General features: G+C 44.0%; 1 protein-coding gene across 1 annotated transcript in view; it reads left to right on the plus strand.

The window, feature by feature from the left end:
- The window catches only part of rgs6 (regulator of G protein signaling 6), a 180608-nt gene that overhangs the window by 114323 nt on the left and 39094 nt on the right, over positions 1-27191 (plus strand). The window contains exons 11-12 of the mRNA XM_041214476.1: positions 2059-2169; positions 9787-9912. Of these exons, the coding sequence (XP_041070410.1) occupies positions 2059-2169; positions 9787-9912 (237 nt within the window). The remainder of the gene's footprint in view (positions 1-2058; positions 2170-9786; positions 9913-27191) is intronic.

The raw sequence follows: 27191 nt of genomic DNA on the forward strand, positions 1-27191 counted from the left end.
TTCTGATTTTAACTATGAACAAGTTATACCTGGCATTTTTGCGTTAAAAATAATTGAGTGAGAAAGTAAGAGTTAATGTAGTTGCAGGGGTGTGGCCTGGGGTGTCAGGTACTGAGGTTCCCAATTGCGGCAAATGCTAGAGAAGTAGGCCCGGATCGGTAGATGGAAGCTACCTTGAGGGGCTCAGGAGGGAACTCCTACTCCTTGTTGGCCCACAGCACTCACTTTCTGGAGCCGATTGATCCTGACTTCAGTCTAGATTTAGTGCCAGCGATGGGGATTCCCTCACCAGTTGGAGAACCAGTGGGAGCCCCAGACCATTTCTGCAAGGGAGGCTCAACGTGATTAAAGTGCCCTCAGGTACTTAACTGACCCACATCGGGCCTTCCACGTGATCAAACCCAGGGTCGGGTGGAAATCCTGCCTCCTAGAACTGTGAGCCATTTAGAGGCTGGCAATTCTCCATTGCCGACAGCGCCTCTTGGAGTGGTGGCTGCTGCCGGTAATGCTCAAAGGCCCAGCCCGAGGATCACAGCTAGATTCCTGGATACAGGTGAGTGGGATGGGATGGGAGGGGAGGGTAGTGAGAGGGTTCATTGGTGAGGGGAGCGGGGGTGGTCAGAGGCAAGGGCAAAAGGTGGCTTTTTGTTCCCCTCCCCACTTTCCCAATGCCAGGTCACCCAATTGGGCACTGAATGCCTGACAACAAGGATGCCCCCCCCCACCCCCACCCCACCCCATAAGGCTGGAGGCAAACCTGACAGGATTTGCTGGGTGGTGTTCAGGAGGCATGGGAGAGCTGTGCAAGTGCCATTAAACCCCTGAGCCACTGGTAAATTCCGATGGACTCAGGGATATTTGCTTGCAAGTGGCTCATTAATGAGCTGAGTTGACATCTCACCACGGGTGGGCAGGATTCTTGTGTAGGCTGTTTCCCCCCTCTAAGTTAATCGGGAATGGTTTTCCTGACACTGGAATCTAGTGTGCGTACTCCTGCTGCATTCTCCTGGCCGCAACCCCAGCCATCATGCACTCTCTGCCGGGCTCCATTAAATTCCGCCCTTCATTCCACTGTCGTGCCTCCCGGGCCTAGGAAATCCTGGTCAGCAACGGTTAAATTAAATTTGGGCTCCCAAATGTGCTGTGGGAACCCTGATTTAAATATGCTAATGAAGTGCCCTGCCTCTCCAAAATGGTGCACTCACATAACATGCTATCTGTCAACATAAAAATGGTAACAGGCTTGTACATGGCGATATTGTTTCACGATTTTTTTAGAAGTTAATCCACCCCCTACTCTACTGACCCCACCCATCCCCCTTCCACCCCCTCCCCCCACCACCACCTTCCTCTGTTCAGCAAATTAATCATCCAGTCTGTTTTTCCATCTCCCCGATGTAAAGAAGTTTACATTGTGAACAGCAGATATCATATACTAAATGAAACACCTCCATTCAGTCCGCAAATCTGAATCTATGAGCTCCCAGTTGTCCTCCATTTTAATTCTCCACCCCTTTCCCACTTTGACCTCTCTGGCCTTGGCCTCCTGCACTGTTCCAATGCTTGAGGAACTGCATCTCACTTTCAATCAGGTGCTTTACAATCTTCCAGGCCTAAATTGCGTTCAACAGTTTCAGATCACAGCCATTGTCCCATTTCTTCAGACAGTAGCTGTTGGTTATAATTCTGCTGTTGCCATTTACACCTCCTCTAGACCCCTGTTTTGTTCCTTTGCTTGTTTCATTAATACCCTCTTTTGCTGTGACCATCATCACTTTTGTCATTAAACCAGTCCCCCTTTACACCCTATCGCCAGCCTTCACTTTATTCCTTTCATCCCTCCCTTTCCTGGTCCTGCACTTGTTTAAAAATATGTTAGATCTTTAACTTTTTCCAGTTCTGTTGAAAATTCAATGACTTGAACTATTAACTTTGTTCCACTCTTAATAGATTATGCCAGACCTGATGTATATTTGCAGCATTTCCTGTTTTTATTTCAGATTTCCAACATCTGCAGCATTTTGTCTTTGTATTTATACTTGGTGCATTGCATTTCAGTTTGGTCAGTTATTCAGAGCAGTACCTGGAATATGATCCACTGCTGACACCACAGGATCCATCTAACCCATGGATCAGTGACGATAGCACATTCTGGGACATGGAAGCCAGGTAAGAAAGGAGGTGTTTTGTTTATTGTTAAAAGAGACAAGTGATTAAGTGGGTCATACACGGTATCAGTGAAAAATAACGATTACAAAGGGATTGTACGGCACACTGGATCAATGCGCCATACTCTTGGGCCAGAATTCTCCCCCCATTGGGGGGGGGATTTGAGGAGCGGGCGCGTGGAGGCACGCCTCTGATTGGCGTCCTCAATCGGGGGAGCCCTGCCATTTTACATTGGCGGGCCAATGGCGGGAGCTGTGCGCTCCCTGTGCGGACAGGAGGGGGATTCCCTGAGCTGAGAGTGCGCTCTTTCATGCATGTATGCAAAAGATCACACTCATCTCCCTGAGACTAAGTGCTGCCTCGGGGAGATCGGCTCCACAGTGAAAAATCATAAAAATAGAAAAAAAAATTTCTCTGACATGTCCTCTCATGTGACACAGTCACATGAGTTGGGAGATGTCCATCATTTTCAAAGACACTTTTGTTACATTTTGTTAAAATCTACACGAAACCTCATCCCGCCCGTGGATGAGGTTTCATGCTTTTTCTAATGCCCGCCAGTGCTCCCGGCCTGCCCGCCAACCTTAAGGTTGGACGGACAGGTCCACTAATGATTTCAATTACTTTGTCAATGGCTTCAGTTGGCCATTGACAGGTCAGCGGGCGCACAGCTGATTCGGCTGGGCCCCCGCCTTCCTGAAAATTGAAATGGGGCAGGGTGACATCAGGAGTTCAGCCCGACGTCATCCCACATCACTTTACGCATCGTCGAGCAGCCCCCCACCTCCCCCCAGCTCGCCGACCGGGAAATACAGGCCATGAGATAGCAATACAGCTTTACTGTTGACGACCTAGCTTCAAGTCTCAAAAAAGATGAAGCTACTCACATGGTAATACTAGGTTTCTCAAAAGATTTTGACAAAGTTCCTCATGAAAAGCAAACTTCACTAATATGGAACCCAGCACTTCTTACCGGCAGAAGACAAGGGCCTGAATTTTGCGCTTGTCAGGCACATGCGATCCGCAGGCCCTGGAGTGAAGGGGTAACGGTCTCCTGACCGTGATTTCCCGCTGGTTGGTCAATTAATGGACAGCCAGCGTGAAACGCGGCTAGAGAAAGGCTCAGCACTGCCGGTGGGGGTGTGAAGAGGGCAGGCGCTGATGTCACCACGGGTACTGGTGAACACTTCCACTGAGCTCCCTGAAGGCAGACAGCTTCCTCAGGGAGCTGCAGACCTCCAAATAATAAAAGAAAGCACAAAAATGCTGCAGAAAATGTCCATGCAGCACAATCAAGCACCTGAAAGCATATCTCATAAAAATGCTGCCCCCAGACATTTCTTTTTATTTTTATCCCACCTTTGGACGAGGTTTCATCAAAAATGTAAAGCCTGCCTACCCACGAAAAATCGCTTACAATTGGGCCGTTAATGAGCTGAACTGCCCACTTAATTGTTGGCGGGTGCTCTTCCGACTGCTGCGTGCGCCCGCCAAGCGAAATATCGCACGAGTGCATGATGACGTTGGGACGCTGGCCTGGCATCTTCTCGCACGATTTTACATAAGTTCGGGTTGGACGTGTGCTCTGCCAGTGAGATGTATAATTCTAGCCAAAGTGTGATGTGTGATGGGGAATCATTCTCTCCTAGGGTTGTCCTCTCTGGGGTGCCCCAGGGAACTGTGTTGGGTCCTTTATTCTTCTTGACATACATAAACAACTTTCCCAATAAGTTAAAAAACAAGATGCTACTATTTGCAGGTGACTGCATGGTTTACACATAAGGGAAAACTCAAGATCATATCATTTCACTGCAAGATGATCTTCTGTAATTGCAAAAATGGCAGGACCAATGGGAGATGGCATACAGTGCCAAAATATGCTATGTCATGTGCAAGCTCCAACAACAAGGATCCACCAATAGAGAGCTTTAAGTTCTGTGATTTAATTCCCCAACAAGTAGATACACAATGGTATCTTCAGTTCATCTTAAATACGATCTTCAGTGGGGAGTCCACATTCAGCAGATAACATGCAAAGCAAACAGGGTTCTTGATTTTCTGAGGAGGAACCTTTCGTATCGTGACAAAAATATCAGAGTTATAGCTTACCAAACATTTATTCATCCGATCCTGGAGTATGCAGTGTGGGATCCTTATATGGCAAGTGATATAATTATGATTCAAGTAATACAAAAATGTGCTACACAATTCTGCATGAATCAGTGTGGGAAATGCCTCAGTGTCACATCCTCGATCAAAGACTTGGAATGGGAATCACTGCAGCAAAGGAGGGAGAAAAACAGACTGAGCATGTTCCATAAAATATGGAATAGACTGATTGGAATTTACAGAAACAAGTACCTGGAGCCCCACAGCAATGACTAAACATGAGGTAGCCATCCACACAAACTACAAAGACCGTTTGTTTCCAAGATCCAAATGTGTTTCCAAGACAGTATATCAACAATGTTTCTTCCCAAGGGCAATCCCACAATGGAACAAACTGCCAAAGGAAATAGTCACAGCCCCATCACTTGAAATCTTCAAGACCCATCCTTAGATTATTTCCATTTTTAAGTCTTTCATTATCAGGACACCACCTTTGCAGATCATGCCTGATTTAGTTGGTGCTATCCATAGTAATGTTGGTTAAATACGGCTATTAGTCTGTGATACTGACACTAAAGCAGATGCAGAAGAATCTGGCCAAGGCTACCGTGATTCTTGTTGCCATGTTGTTTTAATCATATAAACACCAATCGTTCTTAAGGGATAGTACAAACCCATTATGGGTTCATTTATTTTGACTAGGCACATGAAAATATTTATATGTGGATAGAAAGCTCGAAGGCAGCAGAGTTGTGTGTGCTGTGTCCTGCTCACAAGCCAAAGTAAAATTAAGACTGGATCACATGACACACTTCCCTTCTAGTGATGTCATGCTGCTATCCCTTAAAGGCATAACACAACACTTGTAACGCTCTGCTGGGGCAAGTCAAAAGTCGGGTTGTATATGCACTTGGTGGAAGTTCAAAATGTAAAACTATGTATGTTCACAGAAAAAAATTCGGCATGAAAAGTTTGACAGGGTTCAAAGTTTGTGCTGTTTGGTTTGTATTGTGTCTCCTCATTCTTCCTTCTAAAATGTGTCACCTCACACTTCTCTGCATTAAATGCAATCTTATGCCTACTCATTTCACCAGTCTCTCTATGCATACTTCAAGTTTGTTACTATCATCCTCACTGTTTACAACAGTTCCAGGATTTTGTGTCACCTGTAAACTTTGAAATTATACCCTTTATACACAAGTCCAGGTTAATACTATATATCAAAAAGAACGATGGTCCTAATATCAACTCCTGGGGAACACCGTTGTATACTTCCCTCCAGTTTGAAAAGCTGCTCACTACTACTCATTGCTTTCTGTCCCTTAGACAATTTTCATGCTATCACTTTACCTTTATTGAGTCTATTATATGGCAGTTTGCCAATCATATTTTGAAAGCTCATATATACATCAACCATATTACCTTCATCACCCCTCTCCATTATTTCATCAAATAAATTTGTCATGTTTGTCAGAAATGATGTGCCTTAGACCAATGCATGTCAGCTGTCATTTGTCAAACCACAATTTTCCAAGTGACAATTATTTTTGTCCTGGAATATTGTCTCTAAAAGTTACCCACCACCAAAATGTCTGGCCGATTGGCCTGTATTTACCAGGTTTATCCCTCACCCCTCTTTTCAGCAGGATTGTTATATTTGAAATCCTCCAGTCCTCTGGCACCACCCCCATATCCAAGGAGAATAGTCTTTCTCATACACTCTTTATTTCCCTCTTATTCCCTGTTTCAGTTCTCCTCTGTACTTTCTATGGCCTGAATATTTCAGATAGCGGGGTTTCCCTTCCCGTCAAACCGAAGAGTCGGCGTGGAACACATCCCCACTGACTCCAACTGCCCTGCAGCTATTTGATGCTTGATTGAGCATCCGTTGGCTGCAGGCAGGAATTCCGCCCTTCACTGGGGAGGAAGTCCCGTCTTGGAGAGCAGCCGGTCAATCTGATTGGCTAGCAGCTCTCTAGTCCTTCAGCGATAAGAATTGCAGTGGGCAGAAGAGGAAGTGCTTCAACATGCCAGAGCCTAAGCCCCAGGACTGAACGGCAAAATAAGTTTTGGGGGTCTCAAGCCAGGGATGGTAGGGAAGGCATCAGGGGTGGAAAGTGGGCGATTGGGGTGTTGGCAGAGATACCGGGGGGAGGGGAGGGTGTTCTTTTGGCTACAGGACCTTAAGGAGGAGAGGTGCCCAAAATCAGAGCTCCTGATGGAGGGGCCCCCCCACCCCCACCACTTCCTGCCCTAGGCCTAAGCCCATTCATTTTTGGGCATCCCAGGTCAATCCTGCCTCCAGCCTAAAAATTGAGGTTGGCAGGAAACGGCCTCAACTGGGGAAAGGCAGGCAGCCCATCAGAGGCCTTGCCCACCCCAGCATAAAATCACTGCAAGGCCAGGACAGGTGGGAACTCAGAGGGAATCCCGCTCCTTCAATTTCACCCTTCCCCCCTCCTGCCTAAAAACCCTCCACCACAGGGGTATGAAATTCAGGCCTATTTCTGCTTGCCTCTTTACCATGCTAAGGGCATCCTGATTAAGTTTGCAGATGATACAAAGATAGGTGGAGGGACAGGTAGTATTGAGGAGGCGGGGAGGCTGCAGAAGGATTTGGACAGGTTAGGAGAATGGGCAAAGAAGTGGCAGATGGAATATAATGTGGGGAAATATGAGGTTATGCACTTTGGTAGGAAGAATAGAGGTATAGACTATTTTCTAAATGGGGAGAGAATTCAGAAATCTGGAGTGCAAAGGGACTTGGGAGTCATGGTCTAGGATTCTATTAAGGTTAACTTGCAGATTGAGTCGATAGTTAGGAAGGCAAATGCAATGTTGGCATTTATTTTGAGAGGACTAGAATATAAAAGCAGGGATGTGCTGCTGAGGCTTTATAAGGCTGTGGTCAAACCACATTTAGAATATTGTGAGCAATTTTGGGCCCCGGATCTCAGGAAGGGTGTGCTGGCCCTGGAGAAGGTCCAGAGGAGGTTCACGAGAATGATCCCAGGAATGAAAGGCTTAACATATGAGGAACATTTGAGGACTCTGGGTCTATACTCGATGGAGTTTAGAAGGATGAGGGGGAATCTGATTGAAACTTACAGAATACTGAAAGGCCTGGATAGAGTGGACGTGGGGAAGATGTTTCCATTAGGAGGAGAGACTAGGACCCGAGGGTACAGCCTCAGAGTAAAGGGTAGACCTTTTAGAACAGGGATGAGGAGAAACTTCTTTATCCAGAGAGTGGTGAATCTATGGAATTTATTGCCACAGAAGGCTGTGGAGACCAGGTCATTGAGTGTATTTAAGACCGAGATAGATAGGTTCTTGATTGGTAAGGGCATCAAAGGTTACGGAGAGAAGGCGGGAGAATGGGGTTGAGAAACCTATCAGCCATGATTGAATGGCAGAGCAGACTCAATGGGCCGAATGGCCTAATTTCTGCTCCTATGTCTTATGGTATGAACCTGATATGTATAATAAGACTCCTTCTTTATGTTTGATTTTGATCTCAACCTTTTTAGTCATCTAAGGAGTCCTAGCTTTGGATGTCCTTCCTTACTCCCTCAAAGGAACATGTTTCTTCCTGTGGCCAAATTATCTTCTCCTTGAAGGCCTCCCATTGCTCATTTACCTGTCAACTTTTCCAATCCACCTGGGCAATCCCTTTTCAACTCACTGAAATTAGCCCTCTTCCAGTTCAGGAATTTTGTCTTTGCTCCTCGGTCCTTTCCATTACTTCTCTAAATCTAATGATGTTGTGATCATTGTTGCCCAAATGCTCCCTCAATGAAACATGCTTCCCTTCCTACTTCATTCCATAGAACTGGATCCAACACTACTTCCTTCTTCAACAGGCTAGAAACACACTGATCAAGAAAGTTCCTTGTAAACATTTCAGGAATTATGCCCCATCCTTGCCTTTTACATTGTTTTTTTGCCCAGTTTATGTTTGAATAATTTAAGACCCTCATTATCACTATTTTGTCTTTACATCTTTCTGAAATTTGCCTACAGTTTTGCTGCTCCATCAGTGACGATTGGTGATGGGAGAGTTCAAGAGTGTTGATCGAGGGTGGAGTGGGTTGAGAGTAGCAGGGTTAGGAGGGATCGAGATTAGCGATTGGGGGGGTGGAGGTTTAAGGGGGTGGTAATCAGTGGGGAATTTGGGAGTGGCAGGAATCAGGGGGCTAAGAGCAGCGCTAGTGAGTGTGGTGTTTTTTGGTGATGTCAGGAGCAGGCTGCCTCAGGGCAAACCAATCCTGAAGTTTGACCTATTATTTTTTTCATTCACCAATCTGATGGGAAGTACACTTTCAACCGGAAACATGCATTGGCTTCCTGCCCACCAGACTGGACGTTTAATAGGCCGACTTTATAGGTCATACAAGCTTAACTAAATTTAACATCTATCTTACTCTTTGGGATCATAAACCACCATTCTAGAATTTTCTCCCCACTGACAGTCTCGTTAGCCCAATACCAGTAGTCCTCTAGCTGACTCTGATAATGTAGTGCACTCCTTACTTCAGACCCATTCCAGTGGGAATTGGGAACAGGGATTGAGGCGAAGTTGTGTGCCTTCTGTTTGGCTTTTGCCTACAAGAGCACAGCTGAGTTCAGGACCCCAGTAGAGCAAGGATTAGTCTGTGGTGCAAGCTGTTGGTGATGCGGCATATTGAATTGCAAATTTATTTTTGTTCTGTCAATTGTTAAAGTATAAAATACAGAGAGCTGTAACTATATGCTGTGCATATTCTTACGTTATTGATATGTGTCAAACCTGATCAATTGTAACAATCAATATAGTTGTGGGGGGCCTTATGGGTCATGAGGTCTTGTGGCACATGTAGTATCCCTGCCTCTAGGCCAGAAGTTCCCAGTTTGAGTCCCACTTCAGGAGTTGATGGCCACAGAAGGTATATTTGTATTGTGGCCAAACAGTTTAATTACCGGCTTGTCAATCCTTCCAATATGCCTGAATGGCAAGCAGTATGAGTGGGAGTTTCCTGGTCAGCCATACTGCAGAAGGCAATGGCAAACCATTGCAGCCAAGCATCAACATGGACCAATCCAATGGAAGTCCACAGTTGCCAACATCCTCATAGGGCATGGTAATTTTAAGGAGGATTATGGATGTCCTGTAAAGTTCATTTTATCTGGAAATGTGCAAATTATACTGATGGTTGTATAACTCTGTTCAAGAAGGTTCAAGTAGTTCAAGAAGGCGTTCACCACCACCTTCTCAAGGGCAATTAGATATGGGGAATAAATGTTGGCCCAGCCAGTGCTGCCCACACCCTGTAAAAATGAATTTTTAAAAACTACAATTCATTGTATGTGAATAGTTTGGGGACATATCCTGAGGGAATGTGATACAGTGCTCTATAAATCCAAGTTCTTTCCTCACTTACCTTGACTGAGTCTCGTTTTGGAAACAATGTACTGATACGTTTGCTAATAAATTAAAGAATTTCCCTCCTCTTTCCTTTGTGTGTTAAGCAAAGAGCTCAACCAGCAGCGTGTGAAGAGGTGGGGATTCTCCTTCGATGAGGTGCTAAAGGATCCTGCCGGACGGGAACAGTTTCTGAAGTTTCTAGAATCCGAATTCAGCTCCGAGAATCTGAGGTAAAGTGGTCATCACTGCATTAAAGGAACATTAGATTAGGAAATGCAAACACCCCATTAACCCAATATGTAAGAAGACCTAAGATGAAATTTAAGAGAGCGTACAGGAGAATTTTTTTACGCTGGAGATTTCGAGGCTCTGTTACACACTACCAGAGGTAGTGTTTGAAACAGTGACGATATCTATATTTCAGAATATGCTAAATAGGAGGTTAGTAAGAAGAAATAAAGGGGTGTCGAAATATGATGAGTGTATTAGGATTACTGTTCCTGTGGTGATAAACACCAACATCGTCTGGTTGAGTCAAATAGCCTGCTTTAGTGTTGTAACTCCATTCTAAGCCTTTCAGACTGAGAAATCCCAGGTTTAATTCCAGACCTCTGCTGAGCTAACTGATCTCAGTCAGCTGGACAGTTCACTGAGCCTCAGTGACAGAATTGCCACACCTCGTTACCCAGTGACTCCTCCTGAAAAAGGGTCATTTGTGAACAGCAGGTGGAAGCAAGATCAGGCTTGTGTGTGAACTCCTTTACAGCTGAGAAGCCCTGTTTACACTCGCTGTGAAGGCTGTTGCGTGAAGGATAGAGAGACTTTTGTGCCTGTCGAGCTGTACGCTGGAAAAGTGTTTTTATTTCTGGGTGCTTATAATCCAAGGCTACTAAAATGAATCTATGTACATCAGCATAATGGACAGGATTTTACAGTTATAATGATGGTGAAACTGTCAGTGATTGCCGTCATTACCCTGTGAAACCGACAATTATTTTTGGCACCCTCACATGTTGTCCCAGGTTCCCTGCTCCTTCACAAGTGTGCTGTAGGAATCACTGAATTGATGAGAACATCCCCCTTTATGCTGTAATATCACTGCTAAATCTTCCTGAAACAGTTATGCTTTCCTAATGAGATGTAACTGTTTTTGATTATGTACTAAGGTATAACTATACTGAACAGCTCTCTGAGCCATGTGGGCTAATTTTATATTCACAGAATGTCAAGTTTTTCCATTATGATCGAAAAAATTATGTTTCTAATATAATAAGATACTCTTTTAGGTTGTTTATGATATTTCAGCTTCTAATTTGTGTTAAGCTCAATGTAAAACTGACAATAAGTGAAGAATAATCAGTCCATTTTACATGCAACTTTGCTGTCCCTGAGAATTCTTCAGTGTGATTGGCTGCTTACCATGCTTGACATCACTGTTGTTGGATGCCTGGAGATCCCTTTGACTTGGTGCTAGATTCAGATTCACTTGGGGAAAGATGAAATCCACACCACAGAGATTGTTAGACCTTTGTGGACAGGGTCAGCAGTGAGCGCTGTCGCTTTGTCACTGACCGTTAAATTCCCGGGCCAATAACTAGTATATCAACGTTTTGCTAACGAACCCCATTTGCAGTTTAACTGTCCAGAGCTTCGACTGCTTCAAACCAATTGTCTGACTGATACAATGTTAGGCACTGATTGGTAATAGACTGTTCCAGCTAATAAACTTTGTCTGCCAATGGTGCTGTCCTTTGCAGGAGCATTCGAAAATATTCTGATGTAAATGGCCCAAATTAAGTGACTTACTGAAGCAAAGGAGCTCCATACATGCTCAGATTATTCTATTGCAAGGAAGGGAGAACATTTTAAAAATATACTCGCTGAAAATTAGGGAGTATTCTGAAAGTTATGAAAAACTGACCAAATATTTGGTTCTGGCACATATCAGCGCATGCATTGACAGTGAGACACTTGCTTCAGAGGAATTCTTTTTGACAGCTCTTCAGTGATTAGCAGTCATTTTGCTAATTTGTGCTCAGGGCTGTTGAAGAAAATGAGACACTATTTGACTAAGATTACCAAGGCACTATCTTTTAGGGATAATTATCAGATATTGGGTATATTTACCCCAACTGCAGCCCTTTAATGCAGAGATAAATGTAGGTAGATATATAGAATGTCACTAATTTTTTAAAATTGGCTTTCTGGAAGGGACACCGTTAACAAGGTCAGCATTTATTGCCTATCACTAGTTGCCCTGGAGAAGGTGATGGTGGGCTTTCTTCTTGAAGTCCAGCAGTTTGTGTGGTGTAGGTACTTCCATAGAGCTTTAAGGTAGGGAGTTCCAGGATTTTAACCCAGCAACGATGAACTTTCAAGTCAGGATGGTGTGTGACTTGGAGAGAAACTTGGAGGTGGTGGTGTTCCCATATGCCTGTAGCCTTTGAGCTTTTAGATGGTGGAGCTCATGGGTTTGGCTACTGCTATCAAAGAAAGCGACAGTTGTTGCCATGCACCTTTTAGATTGTATACCACAGCCATGGTGTTCTGATTATGAAAGAGTGGGTGATTAAGGTGGTGGATAGAGTGCTGATCAAGCAGACTGCAATTGTCCTGAATGGCATTGTGGTTCTTGCCAGCTACAACAACCAGACAAATGGAAGGTATTCCATCACATTGCTCACTTGTGCCTTGTGGTGGAGAGATCTTTGGTCAGTCAAAAGGTGAATCATTTGCTTCAGAATATCCAGCTACTGACCTACTCTAGTTGCCATATCATTTATATGACTTGTCCAGTTGAGTTTATTTTTAATAGTGGCACCCTGCCCGCCCACCTCCATTTTACCCAAGGATGTTAATTAAGGGATTCACAGATGGTAATGTCATTGAATGTCAAGGGGAGATGGTTAAACTCTTTTGTTTGAGATGGTCATTCCCTGGCACTTGCTTGGCATGAATGATACTTGCTACTTATCAGCCCAAGTCTGAATATTGTCCAGGTCTTGCTTCATGCAGGCATAGACTGCTTCATTATCTTAGGAACAATGGGTGGATCTGAAAACTGTGCAATCATCAATGGACATCCCCAATCCTGACCTTATGATGGAAGGATAGTTACTGATGAAGCAGCTGAGGATGGTTGTGTTGTAAAGGTTGTTTGGCATTTCACAAAGAGATCTGGAGACTTGTATGGTTGAACATAAACAATTTATTGGGAACCCATAACTATATACATATCCAAGGTACTGCTATGCATGGGTGCTGTCTCCATGCGGGCTCCTTCCAGACTCTACCCCACAGGCAGCCTACGATCCTGTGACTCTCTACACCACGCTGTGGGTGGTACTCTTCTCCAGCCCCACATTAACCCTTGCTCTGCAAAACACCCTTCTCTTATACCTCACCCTGAAGCCCTTACCCAAATATAATCTCTACTTTATTTGTTACTCCTTCTCCCCCACTTAAGACTCTGACTTCATAAATTCTGATGGTCTGGAGGCTTGACACTCCTGCCAGATCTCATTCTGTCACGTTTGGAGGAACGGTAGTCTCAGTTGCTTTGGGTTGACTTTGTTGGTTTGGCATTGAAATTGTAGTACTCTATGTTTCCAGCTCTTGGTTCACGTTTTGTGCTCCTTCAAGTGGCATTTTTCTTTATCGACAACCCGCCTGATTTGTTCTGACGCTGTGGGCTTGACCCGTTCCTTCCAAAGGAAACGTGCAATCAATTGATTCCTGCAGTGGTCTAAGATTTTGTTTTTCAATGGGGTCCATCTTGCTGGACATTGACGTTTCAAAGATGGAACCTACATTCCACTTGTTTCATAATTTCAGCCATTTCATTTTTCAGCAACTCAAAGTTTCTCAGTAAGTTTAAGGCATCCAGTGCTTTTTATTCTAGTTCCTTGAACTTACATTTTCCAACCTTATTTCTGTACTTTTTTCCTCTGTCTGCAACAGAACTTTGTCCTTGCCCTTCATTTCAATTTCACTGTTGGCCAGGTCTCTCTCCAGCAAAGTTCTGTTCTGTAATCATGCTACTTGTGGCTTCATTATCTGCTCACAGATTGGAAAATTCTACAGCCTTTCCTTTCAATGCCTCCTCTTTTCTATTCGGCCAGTTCTTCAGCCCTTCAGTTTCTTACTTCTACTTCTTGGCTTCCTCCTGGAATATTGAATATTGCTGGGTCTTCTCTGCCAACTGGTTCTTCAGTATGTTCAGAGTGACATTGAATTCATTTTGCTTCTCTTCCATAATTTTCCAGAGGAACAAACTTGGACCTAAGGGATACTTCATCAGGTTTTCCTTTTCTTTGCGAAGCTCATTTGCCTCATCTTGCGTTTACTTGTCATTCAACAAAGTTTCCTCGAGTTTCTTCTGCTGTTCTTCCATTCTACTGTTCAAGACTGTCTTCATTTCTTCATGCTGCTGAAGGGTCACATACTCCTTTTGCATTTGATCTTGAAGGACGAATCACTGTTCTTTCAACTGTTTATTTTCCCGGTAACCTCTTGTTAACTCACACTGTGCTTCAGAGCATTACTTTGTTGCTGCTGATAGCTCCAACACTGTTTTTGCGGAAGTAGAATTCCACATCCTTTAAGTTCTTCATGTTTCTCCAGGGCTACATATTGATTCTTCAAAGAGTCTTTCAGGACAGCAACTTCTTTAAGTACATTTTCTGCCTGCAGTTGCACTTGGCTGTACTTCTGGTTGAGTTCTTTCAACTCAGCTCTGGTATGAACATTTTCCTATGGAATAGCTTCATTTTCTTTTTGCAGGTTATGTTTCTTTTGGGTTATTTCAGATAGCCTTCCTTCATTCCCAGCCAGCTGCTCGCTTCACACTGCTACCTGCTGTTGCAGTTTCAGTGATGTGTCAGCAGTTTCAAAAAGCTTCATTTTTAAGCCTCACAACTGGTTCTCAGCCTCTTCTTTCTTTTGCCCGTAACTCTTTGGCTCATGCATTTCATTACACTGACATGGTCTGTGACCATCTTGTGGTTTGCTTGAGTATTGTGTTCCTCAGCCAGGTGTCTCCTGTCTCCCGTAGCCTGGGGTCTTTTGTCTCCCATGCTCAGGGATCCTTTGTCTCTTTTGCTGTCAGGTTTTCTGTCTCCCTGGGTCTTGGGCCGTCAGTCTCTCTCACTCTGGGGTCTTCTGCCTCCTTTGCTCTGGGGTCTTCTGTCTCCCACGGTACTTTACTCAAGGTCTTCCAGACCTTATTTTAAAGTCTGTGCTATCCACAACTTGGAGATTAAAATACTTGTCAAAGGCTTTTGACATCTCACCAAATGTAGTTGAGGATTACATCATCCACAAATACACCAAACAAGCATAGAAGTGTATTAACTTCTACTTCTTCCAATTTCTTTCTTAATCCTGATGTATTCCTGTAATCTAATATTTACTTCTCCGAGGCTCCCAATCTTGGGTTTGGTTTGGCCCTTGTGTTAGCCTAAGATGACCTGGGAGTTTTAATTTTCTATCCATGGTGAGGTGTTTTTTTATAACAGGTGAGTACCACTTTAAATGTTTTTTCTCTTCAAAGTGGCCCTGCAGCTGTTGGATTTTCTCTCTCTCTCTCTCTGCCCTTCCTGTGTTTTGTTAGTTTCAGCGAGCTCCCACTGCACCAACGGACCATTTGTTTTTCTCCCTCGTTTAAAACTTATTAACTGCACAGGAAATCTTTAAAATAGTCTTTTTGGGCCAGCTACTGGATCTCTAAGCCTGGGACTCAACTTAAAGGTGTTTTTTTAACTCTGCATGAAGTTTACTTTTCAGTTCAGCTCGGCCACCTCGTGCTATGGTGCCGGCTGGGACCTTTGCTACAGTCTAGCTGCACTTTGCAGGTGCCGATTCTGATAGCTGCCTATTTTAATAGCTAAGTTCATCATTTTTACTGGTTTTACATCATTTTGCTCACCCTTCTTGTCATTTGGCTAGGTCTTGTTGACTCTGCCATCGCTGGGGTCTGGCTTTTCATTTGAACAGTGGATTATTTTATTTTTCAGCCTTTCTTTTTCTTTTGAACTTTGTTCATCCTTCTTGTGATCAGGCCAGGTCCTTTGGCCCTGCTTCTACATCTGATCAGGTCTGACGTTTCATCTGCGCAGTGGATCCTTTTGCTGTTTTACAGCCTTTTTTAAACTCTTCTTTTAAATTTTGCTTAGCCTTTTTAGATCTAGCTAGATCCCTTGACTCTGCCTTCGATCAGGTCTGGCAATGGACCTCCACATGCCCTGGTGGAATCCTTCAGCTTCCATGTCTGCAATGGAGCTTTTTATTTAGGTGCTTCCCAACCTCGTCTCCAATTTCTTTTTAGGCGATTTCTAACTGTGTCTTCAATTTAGGTGCCCTTTTCTCAGGTCAGGCTTCAGTTTCCTTACTTCTTCATGCTTTGAGATTCTGGATTCCTTCCTCAGGTTCTCTGGGATTTCGAGGTCCAACCCTCGCTGCCACCATGTTGTAAAGGTTGTTTGGTGTTTCACAGAGAGGATTGGAGGCTCGTATGGTTGAACATAAACCGCTTATTGGTAACCCATAACTATGTTCATATTCAAGGTACTGCCATGCATGGGTTCTGTCTCCATGCCAGCTCCTTCCAGATTCTACTTCACGGACAGTCTACTATCCTGTGACTCTCTACATCCCACAGTGGGTGGTACTGTTCTCCTGTTCCACATTAACCCTTGCCCTACCGAACACCCTTATCCTATAGGTTGGACCCAGGACACTACCCTCTGGAACTCCTGTAGTGATGTCCTGGGGTTGAGATGATTGGCCTCCAACAACCACAACCATCTTCCTTTGTGCTTGGTATAAATCCAGCCTGTGGGGAGTTTTCCCACTGGCTTCAGTTACTAGGGCTCCTTGGTGTATATTTGGTTGAATGCTGCCTCATATCAAGAGCAGTCACCTGATCTCTGGAATTCAGCTCTTCTGAGTATTTTTAAACCAAGGCTGTAATGAGGTTTGGAGCGAGTAAACCTGGTGGAACATCAGTGAACAAGTGCCAGTATTCACTGTATTCACGCAGATCAAGCAGCCTGATAACTGTGTTCAACAACTGGGTTCAGACTAAATGGAAGGCAAGTAAGATTGCATGTGATTCCTATCTATGAACTTTCTTGCTCCGTTGCTCAATGCCACCTTCGTATGAGTGCAGTGGAACATTAATATCCTGATAGTAATCCCAATAGACATATCTTAACATCAGTATGAAGGGCTACTCCCATCTATCTTCGCTCCAGTACTCACTTCCATTTTCATAAGAATGAGGTTATAAGGCAGTAGCACAGCATGATGAGAAGGGCTCACACACTTACCTCTACTGAGGAGGCCAATTTAGCCATTCTGTTCCGAATTGAATCTATGGAGGATCTTTAATTGGATTAGCCTGATCCACATGCTGCTATATGTTTCGTATCCATTTGACCAACTTGTGGAACAACTAAAGTACATGGGTTTGACCCCCAAATTATTAGTTTTTTGTTAACGATAGTGCCTCCCATTTTGTTGACTATCTTGATTGCTTTGGTCATGAAGTGTGGTTGTTGATCTCTTGTCAGATGAAGTCTTCATGCACCAAATGTATGAAATAGCTGATTTAGGTGTTGGAATATTCTGAGAAACCCTTTCTCCTTAGTCTTCAGCAGCTTCCCCCGCCCCCATATCTCCCTTCATCAGCTTCCCCTGCCCCCATATCTCCCTTTATCAGCTTCCCCTGCCCCCATATCTCCTTTCATCAGCTTCCCCCACCCCCATATCTCCCTTTATCAGCTTCCCCCGCCCCCATATCTCCTTTCATCAGCTTCCCCCACCCCCATATCTCCCTTCATCAGCCTCCCCCGCCTCCATATCTCCCTTCATCAGCTTCCCCTGCCTCCATATCCCCTCTGTGTCCTCTACCATGCCAACTTTGTGCACTATCATTGATCTGAACATGAACTAACCCCCGAGCTTCCAGACTAAGCCAATTATTATCTTTTTTTTAGTGGGGGTGATTTATTTCATAATTGTTACGACTACAGAGATCAAAGAATCAACATTTAATTCATGAAAGTATGTGACTGCTGCTCTATTCAGCATTTCCATTTATGTTATTACAGAGTCATAGTGTTCAATATTTAATAACTACAATAGTTTTCTTTCATCCATTGCTTTAAAAGACGAGTGCACTTCAAGATTTTCTTAGTGAGCCTAAATTTCAGTCCAGGGCCTTGATGTAACAAAACGCTTCCCTTGATAAGAGCTGCTAATTCCATTTTGTGAACATCAATGGCAATTTCAATCAATCGCTTTCATGATGAATCCAGCAGAGGCACACAGCGCAGATCTGCCTGAGCTGTTTGCAGTTTTGCTGAATGCTTCAGTCGAGCTGCCAATCAGCTCTGCTTGTCACTAAATGAAAACCCCATTGGTTTCTTGTCAGCATCAACACCACAGTAACTATGACAGCAATCAGTACAAAATCCACCCAAGCTCTGTCCATTCGTGCTAAAGACCTCTGCCTGTTATTCTTTGAAAGTATAATTACTTGAATTTTACGATAACAAAGTACTTCCTACTGTGAACAGAGTCAAAATTGCAGAAAGACTGGGGGTTAAGTTCCTGCCGTTAAACAACTTGTTACCACCGGGATGGGAGGAGTGCACGAATTATCGAGCCCCACTACTCCGCAGGCCGTACTATTAATGTAAAAATTTTCCCACCAAAGTGGCCACTTGTGTACCTACACTTCTAGTACCCAGAAGAAAAGAGACTCTGACCAGGCTTCTTGCAAAAAACTCAGAATGATTAATTTATTTTAAAGAAAACTTCTTTTAACAAGTTGCAAGTACTGGTTAACACACAATTGTAATCGGGAAGTATAACTATCTACCTCTTCTTAAAGAATTCCTCAACATACACGCAGACACACACAGACAAACAAAGGACAAACAGATAGATTCTCTCTGCAGAGATGGGCTTTGGAGGATGGGCGTTATAAAATAAAGAATAAAGTCCACAGGACCTCAACACTGTCGACCTGGAGTTCTCTCATGTGAAGACGGGCTGCTGGAAGTCCCCATCAACTGGTTCAGCTTTGCAAATTCAAATGCAGACTGGTTACACTCAGATGGGGGTTCTGTTGCTACAGGTTGATAGCCAAACACAATTTCAGGCAAGGTAGTGAGAGGGAGACTTCCTTCCTCAGCTTGTTCTCCAACAACACTGCCTTCAAAACAAGCAAGTTCACAACTTAAGCTTTTTTTCTCTCTCCCATGTGATTGCCTTTTTTGTCTCCCAGCTTCATTAATTAAAGTGCTTTGCAGCTCAACACAAACAAAACAACTCCTCCTCAAGTACCATAAAGGTCAGGTGATTTCAGAAGAAGCCTGCTTGCTGACAGTTCCAATGTGAACCTATGACTTTTTTTTAAAAAAACCCAATGTCAGGATCATGCCATGTCCTTCCATTTTGTAAAAAAAAAAATTCAGTCTTGAGAGATATGATTCGAACAAACTGAACAGCAGTTTATATTGACGATTTAAACTTGGGGATCAAAAATTCCTAAATTTGGAGACATTGAGCACCTTGTGCCCTCCCTCATGGCAAGTTTGCTTCTGCGGAGTTACTTAATCAGGCGGGGTACCCCCCATCACCGCCACCTCCCAGTCGCCATCCTGATTAAGGCCATGGTGGGAAGGCTCGTGGAAGGCCTTCCCAGCCCACTGCCAATTGAGGCCATTAAATGGGCAATTAATGCCCACTTAAGGACCTCATTTTGCCATTGGGTGTATTAAACCAGCGGCAGGCGGAGGAGCTCACCATGCAGGGAGCACAAGATGCAAACCCTGGCATGTTTGCTTGTGGGCTTCTTGATTGGGGGAGGGGGTGGTCCCTTATTGTCAGTCACTCAGTGCCTGATCAAGGGACCTGGCATTGGGAATGGGGGGGGGGGGGGGGCGTCATCCGCTGAGAGCTTGATGCCAACCCCTGTGACACCCACACCGCGATCCCCCGTTGTACCGTCACTCAGCTGTGTCTGGGTCCATTCTCAATCTGAGGCCTCCTGACTGCTGCTCAGTATGGAAGAGCTGCCAGTTTCTGATCGGCCAGCAGCTTTCATCAGGCAGAACTTTAGTCCCAGGGGTCCTTGATCCCAGGAGAAGGCCCACTGCCTGCCTGTCAAGTTCCTGATTGGCACAAGATACAGCAGGCCTCCTCGAAAAGAGGTGTCACAGGGGTCTTGCCAGCTCTGCAGCCAGTGGCCAAAACCCCGTCACCTCCACAAGATTCTGACCGATATCGAATTGGGATAGTCAACACTGAGGAGGCCTGCAACAAACTACAAGAAGACATTAATAAACCTGTAGAATGGGCACATAATGGACAAATGAATTTTAACATACAGAAGTGAATTTTGACTTGAAAAAATAAGGGGGATAACGAAGGATTTAAATGGTGCAGATGTGCAAAGAGATCTGGGAGTTACAAGCAGGTAAATTATTGAAATTTACATGACACGTCAATAAAGGCATAACAAAGGCAAACCAAGCCTTAAAGTTTATTTCTAGAGGGATAGAACTGAAAAATAGAGAAGTTACGTTAAACTTATATTGAAACTTAGTTAGACCAGACTTGGGAGTACTGTGTATAATTTTGGTCACTGTGTAAGATTTTTGGATTTAGGGCCACAGATACCTAAGGTAGGCAGTCGACTATTCGTAAGTAATTTTAAGATAGTTTATTAAGCAGCAACAGTTTAGGTATGATGCACTAATTAATTAGACAGAAAAAGTACACGACCCATGACAGTTGAGAGCAGTCTACTAATCCCAGAGAATAGCGGGCTGTTGGCAGAGAGTGTGTTGATCTCAAATGGAAATAGTGGCAATGGAGAGGGTACAGAAAAGTTTTTCAGGGGATGATAGTGGCACTTCGCTCTCTAGTGGAAGTGTCAGGAAACTCTTCCCTCGGTCTCCCTCCTCCTCTTCCTCCTCAATTTGAAGAAGGCAGCTGCCTGACGAGCACTGCCCCCTCATCGGCACTGCCCCCTGTCCCTGAGCACATGCTGATATACCCTTCTTCTGGCAGCTGGTAGCTTGCCCACTGTCAAACCCTTCTGACCAATGGATACAGGATAGGTACCCAAACCTGTCAGGGCATTACCTCCTCCCCTGTTCGTCACCCTGCTCGAGGTCAGCTTTTTGGTTTACATTGTGCTGAGGATCATATCCTGGCTTTTTCTAAACACTTGCATAGATAATGGGCTGCACAGAATGCCATCCTATCGACTTAAGAATGTCAACATGGCAGCCTGAACCAAGTGACCTTGCTGTTTCTGGAGACGGTTTAGAAGTAGGAGTGTTGAAAAATTGCCTTTCCAGAGAGACAATAAATGCTGTTTAGCTGAGCTCATAAGGGTTCTATACTACACAAAAAATACCAGTTCATTAAAGGCCCCAATTTCTTACAGCTGCATTATAAACATGGAAATAGTGGCACGAGGGAGGGTGCAGAAAAGATTTACAAGGGTGATACCAGAACTGAGAGGCTGTATATCAAGTAGGAAAGGATGATTTGGCTGGATCTCTTCTCTTTTCTGCTCACTATCCCATCTCATTAGTTAAATCTGGGCCTTTTAAAGTGCCACTTCTAAAAGCTTCTCAGTGGTTCACTACTGGCAAATTGAGCAGAATTTAGTCATTGATGGATGAAAACAGTGGTATCATTTGCTGGTCTCTTGCTGTCCACCCTATCTGGATCACGTGAATCCCTTGAAATGTGCAGATCATATTGTGAGCTTGGAAGATTGGTGATCTATTTTCAGAACAGTGGTGCATTTGGAGCCTTCAAACAAGAGACTTTTGCCCTCAAAAGACAGTTCTAGAATTTTTTCAAAGTTTGCAGTGAAACTTAAAATTTTCCTTGCTGTACGTCACAGAGATCGATAAGTTTCTAGATATTAAAGATGCCGAGGGATACGGGGATAACACGGGAAGATGACGTTGAGGAAGAAGAACATCTAGTTGAATGATGGAAGAGGCCCAAGAGGTCGAATGGCCTGCTCCTGCTCCTATGTTCCTATCCTGCTACTCTGAGTAAAATTAATGAACTTGAATGCTGACCCAAAGAATTCAATACCTGCATTCTGGCTCCCCTGGATTGGAAAGTTATCTGCCTTCTTGGCGATGAAATTGGCAAACGCAGATTAGGAACTGACTAAAGTGTGCTGAAATTAAGGCATGTGAGCAGCAACTGTATACGTGCCTTCATTGAGCTTCCATAAGTAATACCACCTGACTAAAAGAGGCTTGAAGGTGTATAAGTGAAGAGGAATTAAATGCAGAAGGGAACTGAAAATTCATTAGATCAGCTTGGCTTGGCTTGACTTGACTTGCGATGCCAAGGGCAGGAGCTATTCAGTACTGGAGTCATGTATCTGATCTGTGGGCCATAATTATTCTTTCCTTGTTGAGAAGTCTACTCATCTCCTCGGCAATGCCCAGTAATTCAAGGAAATGAGGAGCACCCATGACATTTCCTGTCTTCCTTGTGAATGCGGTAACCTTTTTGCTTTTGGTGCCATGTTATGGACAGTGTGCACCAAAAGGCGGCCATAATGGTTACGATCATGTACAAGATTGAGACATTGGCTGGGAGGCAAGGTAATGCTGTACCTTTAAAACCAGCACAACAATAAGGTGAACCCTGGTTGTGTGTTTTATTCACATTTACAATTGTATCCCTAGCCCCTTCATAGAAGGAGATGCCACCATCTCAAATGAATATTTTACCCTCATGGTTCACAATAGAAACAGACTTCGGTTGTTCTCTGGCCACGTAAGCTATGATTCACCATTTGGAAACCAATTATCTTACAAGGCTTGAATTAAGCTGCTGCAAGAGTTAAGCACACCTAAAGACATCCCCTAATACTACAGCAATGCTTCTTTACAGCTGCATGGGATCTTGTTATTTTGAAACAAAGCTTGAAATCAGTAGAACGGTAACTTAACCTACTCGGCAGGATTAGACTGGCAGACTGCTTTCCAGTCACCTGGCCAAATTGGGCAGCATATAAAATGGCAAACGGTCCCCAACGTTAAAATTACCTCCCCAAGACCATGAATCTCATTAGACTCTCCACCACTACATTGTAATGTTTGCCTCAGTACAGTGCAAACCACATTGATCCATTTAAATAGAGTTCTTACCACACTGCAGGTGCACTTGGGGCACCTGAGAGTGGGGAAATTGAGGGCCATTAGTTTTTGTCATTCTGCCAAAGGTTTGGTACATTTTAGACCACTGGAGGGCAGCCTTACCTTCATTTACAATTATTTTGTTGACTCCAGCAAAGTCAAAGTATTTGACCTGGATCCTTTTAATGAATCCAAACAAGTACGTTCAGTCTGTTCCTGTTAGTTCAAAGTCATTTTCTTTATGTGTGAAGAACATTTTAATTATCAAGTAATTCAATCTGAGCTATTTTTGAATTAACAGGAATGGGCTGTAGACCCAACAAGTCACTGCTGAAGTTACAGCGCAACAAGTTAAAGACACTTACAAGCCAATTTACAATGATCTGTATGCAGAGGTGGCTGCAATAATTACAAGATCATTATGAATGAAGATAGACAATGGGCCCATCACCTTCTATCCAGAGAAGCCCTATTTGGGTATCCTCCCATTATGGTATCCAACTAAGTGATTCCAGGACTTTTGCTTCCATTACTCTATCTGGAAATTTATTCCACAGGTTGACTACTCGTTGTGTAAAGAAGAATTCCATGATATAAATACTAAAAATTCTCTAGTTTGAATCTGTGTCTACTAGTTCTACTCTCATTGTTTAGTTTAAATATTCTGGATCAAAATTTGTATACCCTTAATAATGTTACTAACCTTGAGAAGATCAACCTTTCCGAAGATCAACCTCTTCTTCGGGCTGAAAGGTCCAAGTCCTCCCTCAAAACTCAAGCCTCTGTAGCGGGAGTCTTCACTTGTGGGTCTTCTCTGCACTGCCCCCAGTGCTGGAATGCCTCTCTGGTTTCTTGGAGATGAACAATGAATGCAGCATTCTTAATGGGCCCTGTAAGAGTAGAAAAGATGGTGGGCAGGGTCTTAATTAGGCAGGAGCCAAAATCTCGATTCCCTGCTGGCAAGTTGAGACGTAGAGATTAAGTCAGCGGCGCTGTAGCAGCAGGTTGGGCATCACGCTGCCCAGTGGCAGGTTCCTATCCTATTTTCAATATGTTTGCATCTCACGAATGCTCATTATCATCAAACTTTTTCAAATTAAGTCCTGCCTTCAAGATTAAGTCACAGGAATCTCATGGCACCAGTTTCACGGTCGTGTAAAGGTGCCATGCACCAGTCGAGTTTGTCCACTTGAATCCAAGGTGAGCGTTTGTCCTTGTGGTAATTTGAGACGCAGGAAAGGGGAGCAGGAAACTGGCAACTTGGATGGAGGGTCAGAAGGGGAAATGGCAATTCGGGGATGGGGAGGCGATGTTGGGTCATTTGGGGAAACTGCATTTACAAGAGTTATCTTTGACACACAGCACAGCACATATTATTAATGTTATAGACCGGAGGGGGATTAATTTAAATAGCCCTGATTTCTCCTCTCACTGCCCGACCGTAAACAGAAAGGGGTTTTAGATCTTTGATTTCGGTCAGAGACTCAGTCATGTGACAGGATGGTTTCCGGTCGAGCTATTCAGCTAATGAGGTGCCTGGTTGAAACCCATTGTGTTATGGAGCAGGTAACGATGGGGCCATTAGTGCAACATTGGGGATTAACAGTCAAAAATAGCTCTACTTTTGTCCATAGCTGGCTGGTGCAGACTTACAGTCTATGAATTCTCTGTGTTGGCTTGTCAGGGATGTTTATACAATACAAGTCACATTCCAGGAGGGTGAGGTAGCTGATGTCCTTTGGAACTGCTCAGAATCTTCCAGGAACCAGCATATGATCAACTGCAGCCATTCTTATCAGCCCAGCAATTGTCCATTTTGAAAAACAGAAAGAATAATTTTATAATGTAGCCAGACTGAAGTAGCTATACTTTTAAATATATATTAGTCACACAGATACAACAATTGCCCAACACCATTTTGGCACAGTCTTTCAATGGCTGCTATCAAATTGAGAATATCCTGTGATTATTAGCTTCCATCTCTTTGTTCCTGGCTGAGAAGGTTAAAACCCCATCAACAAAGGATTGGCATGGGATCAGGAGACCAGTGACAGGCTTAGGGAAGAGTTGAAGAATATTTAGAAATGTTATAAAATGTCCTGAGAAAGCAAGTTGAACTAAAACAGAAAATGCTGGAAAAATTCAGCAGGTCTAACAGCATCTATGGAGAGAAAGACAGAGTTAACGTTTCAAGTCCATATGACTCTTCTTCAGAGCTAAAGAGAAGTAAAAATGTGATGAAATTTATACTGTTTGAGGGGGCAGGAGCAGGTGAAGCTGGATAGAAGGCCAGCGATTGGTAGAGGCAAAGGAGCGATTGACAAAAATGTCATGAACAAAAGGACAAAGGGGTGTTAATGATAGTGGCTAAAGGAGGTGCTGATGGTGGCATTAAGGTCAGAAAGCAGAATGTAATAATAGCAGGACAAGGGTAAACTCTCTGGAAAGAACAACATGAACAAGTGACAGATGGCCCTAGTGGGGGTGGGGAGGGGGGAAGGGGAAGAACGATCGAAAATAGGATATAAGGTGGGGATAAAACAATGAATAAAAATGAAAATAAAAATAAGTTGATAAAAAATTAAAATTAAGAAATAAAAATGAATATTGAAAAAAGGGGATAAAAAAGGGGTGAGGATGGAGGAGAGAGTTCATGGTCTGAAGTTGTTGAGCTCAATGTTAAGCAGAAAGGCTGTAAAGTGCCTAATCAGAAGATGAGGTGCTGTTCCTTAAGTTTGCACTGGGCTTCACTGGAACATTGCAGCAGACCAAGGACAGACATGTGGGAATGAGAGCAGGATGGTGCGTTGAAATGGCAAGTGATAATGCTTGCAGACAGACCAAAGGTGTTTCGCAAAGCGGTCACTCAGTCTGCGTTTGGTCTCTCCAATGTAGAGGAGACCGCATTGGGAGCAGCAAATTCCATAGACCAAATTGAAGGAAGTGCAAGTGAAGCGCTGCTTCACCTGAAAGGAGTGTTTGGGCCCTTGGACAGTGAGGAAGGAGGAGGTAAAGGGACAGGTGTTGCACCTCCTATGATTGCATGGGAAGGTGCCGTGGGAAGGGGGTGAGGTGTTGGGGGTGATGGAGGAGTGGACCAGGCTGGTCCAGTGGGAACGGTCCCTATGGAATGCCGTCAGGGGGAGGGTGAAGGGAAGATGTGGTTGGTGGTGGCATCATGCTGGAGTTGACAGAAATGCCGGAGGGTAATCCTTTGAATGCGGAGGCTGGTGGGGTGAAAGGTGAGGACAAGCGGGACCCTATCATGGTTCTTGGAGGGAGAGGAAGGTCTGAGGGCAGAGGCACAGGACACAGGCTCCTTTCAGGTGAAGCAGCATCTGAGTATGAGTGTTGGCTGATCAGATGGCAATGTGAGGTGCCTGGAGAGAGGAATAACTGCTGTGCGAGAGAATCGTGCATAAGTCAGCAGGTTCTGATAAAGGGTCATCAATCTAAAATGTTAACTCTGTCAACTCCTTACTTTTGTAATCAATTCTCCTCACAATAAATGCTGCCTGAATTGCTGAGTATCGCCAAACATTCCTGTTTATAAGTCAGAGTGCGGGGCTTAGCAACTGAAAGTGTTATCCCATAAGAGCATACAAACATATGAATTAGGTGCAAAGGTAGGCCTCTTGGCCCCTAGAGCCTGCTCTGCCATTCGATAAGATCGTGGCTGATCTGAATGTAACCTCAACTCCACATTCCTGCCTACCCCTGAGAACCTTTCATCACCTTGTTGGTCAAGAATCTATCTAGCTCTGCCTTTAAAATATTCAAAGACTCTGCTTCCACCACCTTTTGAGGAAGAGAGTTCCAATGACTCTCAACCCTCTGAGAGAAAAATTTCTCCTCATCTCTGTCTTAAATGAGCTAAACAGTGACCCTTAGTTCTAGATTCTCCCACAAGAGGAAATATCCTTTCCACATTCACCCTGTCAAGACCCCTCAGGATCTTAAAGGTTTCAATTAAGTCACCTCTTACTCTTTTAAATTCCAGTGGATACAAACCTAACCTGTCCAGCCTTCCCTCACAAGACAACCCGCCCATTCCTGGTATCAGTCCAGTAAATCTTCTCTGAACTGTTTCTAACACATTTGCATTTTTCTTTAAATAAGGAGACCAGTACTGTACACAATATTCCAGATGTGGTCTCACCAATGCTCTTACAACTGAAGCATAACCTCCCTACTTTTGTAATCAATTCCCCTCACAATAAATGCTAATATTCTATTAGCTTTCCTAATTACCTGCTGTACCTGCATACTAATCTTTTGTGATTCATGCTCTAGGACACCTTAAGGTTGGCAGGTCG

The sequence above is a fragment of the Carcharodon carcharias genome, chromosome 20 (genome assembly GCF_017639515.1).
Source record: "Carcharodon carcharias isolate sCarCar2 chromosome 20, sCarCar2.pri, whole genome shotgun sequence".
Taxonomy (NCBI): Eukaryota; Metazoa; Chordata; class Chondrichthyes; order Lamniformes; family Lamnidae; genus Carcharodon; species Carcharodon carcharias.